The 5,307-nt window shown below is 57.4% G+C and overlaps 2 protein-coding genes across 8 annotated transcripts in view; one reads left to right on the plus strand and one right to left on the minus strand.

The window, feature by feature from the left end:
- The window catches only part of Irgq (immunity related GTPase Q), a 6,861-nt gene extending 3,182 nt beyond the window's left edge, over positions 1 to 3,679 (minus strand). Inside the window, exons 1-3 of the mRNA XM_010623370.2 lie at positions 3,592 to 3,679; positions 2,750 to 3,281; positions 133 to 950 (exon numbers count right to left, since the gene is read on the minus strand). Coding sequence (XP_010621672.1) covers positions 133 to 950; positions 2,750 to 3,279 — 1,348 coding nt within the window. The 5' untranslated portion in view covers positions 3,280 to 3,281; positions 3,592 to 3,679. The remainder of the gene's footprint in view (positions 1 to 132; positions 951 to 2,749; positions 3,282 to 3,591) is intronic.
- A 317-nt stretch (positions 3,680 to 3,996) lies between these two features.
- Positions 3,997 to 5,307, plus strand: part of Znf576 (zinc finger protein 576) — a 4,137-nt gene continuing 2,826 nt past the window's right edge. Inside the window, exons 1-2 of one of the 7 annotated variants that reach the window (XM_010623260.3) lie at positions 3,997 to 4,075; positions 4,613 to 4,713. In XM_010623260.3, the coding sequence (XP_010621562.1) occupies positions 4,038 to 4,075; positions 4,613 to 4,713 (139 nt within the window). In that variant the 5' untranslated portion in view covers positions 3,997 to 4,037. Of the gene's footprint in view, positions 4,076 to 4,182; positions 4,495 to 4,612; positions 4,714 to 5,307 lie in introns of those variants that run through there. The other 6 variants (XM_010623266.3, XM_010623261.3, XM_010623265.3 and 3 more) reach the window with 6 other exon arrangements.

Here is a 5,307-nt window from a genome sequence, read left to right on the forward strand (position 1 = left end):
GCAGGGGGCAGGGGGAACACTGGCAACGGCGCCTCCTCCAGCACCTCCCACGTCTCATCCTCGGGGCTCAGAGGGGCTGCACGCCCAGCATCCCCGCTGCCCTGGGTGTTGGCGCCATCCACCTGCGGCGACTTCTGGCCGCCGGCTTTCTGCGATCCAGCGCCACTCCTCTCCTCCTCATTGAGCGCTCTTCCCAGTGCCCCTTCTGCAGGGGGAACACTGGCAACGGCGCCTCCTCCAGCACCTCCCACGTCTCATCCTCGGGGCTCAGAGGGGCTGCACGCCCAGCATCCCCGCTGCCCTGGGTGTTGGCGCCATCCACCTGCGGCGACTTCTGGCCGCCGGCTTTCTGCGATCCAGCGCCACTCCTCTCCTCCTCATTGAGCGCTCTTCCCAGTGCCCCTTCTTCGCCTGTGTTCCCCAAGCTCTGGCCTCTGGGATTCTCCACCTTTTCCTCTTCCTCCAGAAACTCGGGGTCCTCGCCCTTACAGTCTGTTCGCACGCAGACAAGAGGCACATCTGGCGACACCAAGGCGCGGACCTGGGCCCAGTCCTTCTCCGTGGGGGCTCCGGGAGTGACAAGGATGAGGGCATCGTAGTGGGCCGCGTGAGGGGTGGTGTCAGAGGGCGTGCCTGCCGAGCCCAGAGGCACCGCCCAGAGCACAACATTGGGGCGCTCCGGGGTCGGCCATGGGGTGGGCCCCGTGGGCGCTGAGGCAGGCATGGCCCCTGGGTCACCAGGATCTAACCCGAGCAGTGTGTCCAGCACAAGGCTGATACCAGTGGTGCCGGCCACCGCCAGGTCCAGCCGCGCACTGCCCAGGCGCTCCAGACCTGCACGCACCCAGGACAGCGCAGCCTCCAGGCCACCGGTCTCAAAGGCCTCTCGCACAGCCTCCAGTTCTGCAGCTCCCAGCACCTCGAAACCATCTTGAGCAGGAGGTAGGAGCCTGTGGGGGCAGGGAGGGGTAGGATCAAGGGCTGATCAGGAAACATGGGAAAGCAGGGCTAGAGGAACTAGGGCTGGGCCAGGCTGACAGGGCAGAGCTTTCGGGTGTTTTTGTTTTTTGTGGGGTTTTTTTTGGTACCGGAGATCAAACTCCACTGAGCTAAATCCCTGGCCCACTGTTAGTTTTAATTCAGGATCTTGCCATATTTCAGGCTGATCTCGAACTCGATGTGTAGCCCATGTGACTGCTTGCGAGTCTCCTGCCTCAGCTCCCAGAGTGCTAGGGTTACAGGTGTGTACCCCACATCTGGCTTCAGGGCTTTGTGAATAATCTCAGGGTGAGGTAGGAGGCAAGAAGGGGCCAGACTGATGGCCAAGCACACAGAAACCTGGTGGTGGAGCAAAGGACAACATGGACGAGGCTTGAGACGGCAATCAGGCCTTGATGACCAGGTGGGTTGACGTGAGGTCAGATTTCCACCAGAGGCAAAGATGAGGACTCCAGTTGACTTCAGGATACAATTCTTGGGAGGACAAACCTCACAAGGAGAGGCTTAGAACAAGGCCAGAATGCCAGATGTGTTACAGCCTAAATGAATGCCAAGTGCACCTTGAGGAGGCCCACAAGGGCGTTCTTCCCTAAGGCTAGCCCTCAGGAAGGCCTGTGAGGGGAGAAGTCTCATCTACTAGTTCTTACCAAGGAGGTGTGGCTAAGGCAACAAGGGGCAGATGAAGCTGTAAGGGAGGTGACCCTCTCTGAGCCTTATTTTGATGTCCATAAAATGAGGCAGCTAAAAAAAAAATGAGGTAGGTGCCAGGCATGGTGGCACGAACCTGCAATCTCGGCACTCGGGAGGCTGAGGCAGGAGGTTCACCACAAATTGGAGGCCAGCATGGGCTATATAGCAAGACCTTGTTTTAAAACTTTAAGATGGGTGGGGTGGTGCATGCCTATAATTCCAGCATTGGGAGGCTGAGGCAGAAGGACTGTTGCAAGTTCGAGGACAGCCTGGGCCACACAGTGAGTTTAAGAACAGCCTGAACTACATAGTGAGACTCTGTCTCAACAAACAAAACCCAAACTTCCCAAAAAAGGCAACTTGGAGCTGGGGATTTAGCTCAGTGGTTCTGTTGCCTGCTTCCCAAGCGCAAGGACCCAAGTTCGATCCCCAATACCAAAAAAGAGGGGGTAACTGACAATTGTGGGTTGGAGGATTTAGAAGGTAGCTAGCAAATCGGCCAGGAAATGAAAGGGGAATGGAGAAAAGAAGTATGGGACGACATCCAGAAATAGTCACGCTCACTGAGGGTTTGTCTTTAAGTCAACTAGGGTTGAAAACCAAGCTGAGGGTGAGGAACAGAGGGAAGTCTCCAGGAGTCTTTGTGGGAAATCTTTTCCGGAGTCACAGACTTTCCTGAAGAGATAGAGTCCTCCAAAATTTTCCTGTGGGCAGTATTTTTAGGACCTAGAATTCTTGCCAGGGAGTCAGACTTGTGATCTCAAAAGGCCCTCAGGAGGTGAGAGCTTCGGGACAGGTCGGGATTTGCAATGACCCTTAACTGGGGTGGAGCCTAAACAGGGCATGGTCAAATACAGAGCCCCCGGCGGAGCCTCCCTGATTTAAATTCTGTTCTAACAGGCTATCTAGGCAAACGACCAGGGCTTCAGCAGATAACTAGTAAAGCTGTGACACAGGGTCCATGGAGGCAGTGTTTTGTACGTGTCAAAGAGCCTTTTGGTGGACGGGTCTAGGCTAAAGGGACCAGGCCTCCCACCCAGCCTGAAACCCCGTCGCTCACCTCTGCAGCGCCTCTGCCTGGCTCCGCAGCGCAGCCTTGAGACGCTCTAGTTCCTCGCAGTTGTCACTGCGGTGGCAGTCCTTAGGTAGCACGAAGAGAGCTGCGGCTCCCAGCCCTGCGCTGTCCAGCAGCGCGGCTGTCTGATCGCGGGCTTGGGCCTCACGCTGTGAATCCCCCGGACTGAGGTTTCGCACAGCCATCAGCGGGGTCCCTCTGGCCAAGGCGGCCCGCGCTGCCTCTCCCAGCTCTGGGGCCAAGGGTTCCTCGTTCCCCTCAGGCCCGGGTAGCACCAGTACCAGCACGTTGGCCTCGGCCGCCCAGGGCCCAGGCGCTGCGGGTGGGCAGCTCAACTCGCCGAGGAAGAGGCCGGGGCCCACCGCTCTCAGGCTGGGGATCCCGGAGTTCGGCCGTCCCTCGGGGATCTCTACGGTCTCCACATCCTTGTCACACAGCGCTGCTATGAGCGCGGACTTTCCTGAGCCCGGAGGCCCCAGGAACAAGGCAGTCACGTCACCCGGCGGCGGTGGCATTGCTGGAAATAAGGAGTGGGGAAGACACGGGTCAGAGAGCACCTAGCCCTTTTCTCCCCTAGCCGCCCCACTCTGGACCAGGGCTTCCGTTCTCCATCCTGTCTCCCACTTCCATTCTCGGGTGTCACCCTGCAGGACCTAGAAATCCAGTACCCAGGGCCCATTCCCTGGAAACCCGGGGCGCCTGTCCATCCTTTTGCTGGACGCAAGCGTCTCCCTTTCTGCTTCAAACGCTCAGAAATCCGGACTCCAATCCTTCATCCCTTGGGCACACAGGGGTGGATGTCTCCTCCCCCCTTCCAAGTCACCAACCGAGCAGAGAGGACACCCTGGGAGCGCAGCTGGTGACGGCCGGTCAGCCAAAGAGGAGCCCGGCCCTTGGTGCTCGGGCGGACAGAGGCCAAAAGCCCAAGAGCGACGGAATCTAGACTCTTCGGCACGCGTTCGGGTGGTTCTAACCCGACGCCACGCCCTCTACGAAGGGGTGTGTCTTGGAGCGCGTCGTGGGAGACCCGGAGTCTCGTTGTGCAAGAACCCCAAAGCACTCCGGTACTTCAACCTGGACGGCCGCCGGCCTAGAACAATGAGGGGCCAAGGCGCCTGCGCAGCGGGAGCCCCCCTCCCCCGCAGCTACTCCCTAGGACGAGGCTTGTAAGGCGGGGGCTTGCTCGTGACGTCATCACAATGCGCCACAGAACAAAGAAGGCCCCGCAGTTATTAGTCTGAGGCCCGGACCAGCGTGACTTTACTACTGCCGGATGGAAATCTGTGACCTTGACTTCAACAAATATGTCAGGTCAGAGGGAGCGGAGATTATGGGAGAGCTCAAAATTCGGTGGCCTTATCCTACTCCCCTTTGTGGTGCTGCTTTCGCGTTCGACTAACAGGCATAGAGAAAGGCAGCCCTCTGGTGTACCTAGAAGAGCCTAGGCCTGGGCAACCAGTCTTTGGAGCAGGGAGCTGAAGGCAGTGCTGAGGGTAGCGGGATACGGGACACTCCATGGAACAAGGGTCACAGAATGTCCCTCGGGAAGAGGCAGGCTAAAGAGGGGAAACCACTGCCAGTCTTAGGACACGTGAGCGAGTGGGATGAAGGTGGTGTCAAGCTCAAGGGTCAGAAACTCTCAGGGAATTAGTTGCCGGGGGAAGACCCTGAGTTTAGGAGAATCACAAACTCGGGGTGTCTGAGCTTCTGGGAAGCTTCAGGCTTCTCTGGTGAGAGCGCCATCAGAGTTCATGGAGATTGTGTGCCGCGGGAGTCAAAGGATTAGCGGGTCCGCTAAGGCTGGTTATAGTAAGTGGCCTCACTCATGCGTATTCCTCTCTTGCCCAGAGGCGTCCCTGTCACCATGGAGGACCTGAATCCTAAAGAGGTCATGGAACGGCAAGGTTCGCCCAAGGAGATGAGTCCCAGCGGCTCAGGAGGCAACCTCTGTGAGTACCGCAGGCTAGAGGAGGGTGGGTGCAGGAGCGATCCCGAGGGGGCTTCTAGTATTTCAGTGTCCAATGCGCCGGGGCCTTGTCTGCTAGGAAGGTGCTGCTCTGGCAGCAATGGCAGTGCCCCTCCACCCTTATACTCAGATGCATTCACCCTGGTCTGGCCACATAGGCATATGTGATGCAATTCAGAGTGGGGGGATGGCTTCCTGGAAAGGCTTGCATTGGAGATAGGTCTGGGAATATTTCTGGCCGACAAGCCCCAGGGTTTTGGTCCCAACAGTGCCCTAGACTTTAAGTGTGGCTGGGCTTCAGTTTCCCTGTCTGTCAGAAGACACTGCCACTGTCCATCTTGTAGGACTTACCAGGAGCGGGCTGAAGAAAAGGGGACAGCCTGATGTGAATGAAAGTAGCCTGTTTGACTTAAGTAGCAGCAGCACCTCCTATTGAATGCTTGTGTGCTAGATATTCTGAGTGACTTTAACATGCATTATCGCAGCCCCCCTGGATAATGGACCCTGTGTAACTGGTGCTTACTTTAAGGTGAGGGAATGAGGTAAAGAGAGGTTAGGAATTTTTTTTTTTTTTTTT

Source organism: Fukomys damarensis, unplaced genomic scaffold (assembly GCF_012274545.1).
Source record: "Fukomys damarensis isolate Sample0158 unplaced genomic scaffold, DMR_v1.0_HiC HiC_scaffold_19, whole genome shotgun sequence".
Taxonomy (NCBI): domain Eukaryota; kingdom Metazoa; phylum Chordata; class Mammalia; order Rodentia; family Bathyergidae; genus Fukomys; species Fukomys damarensis.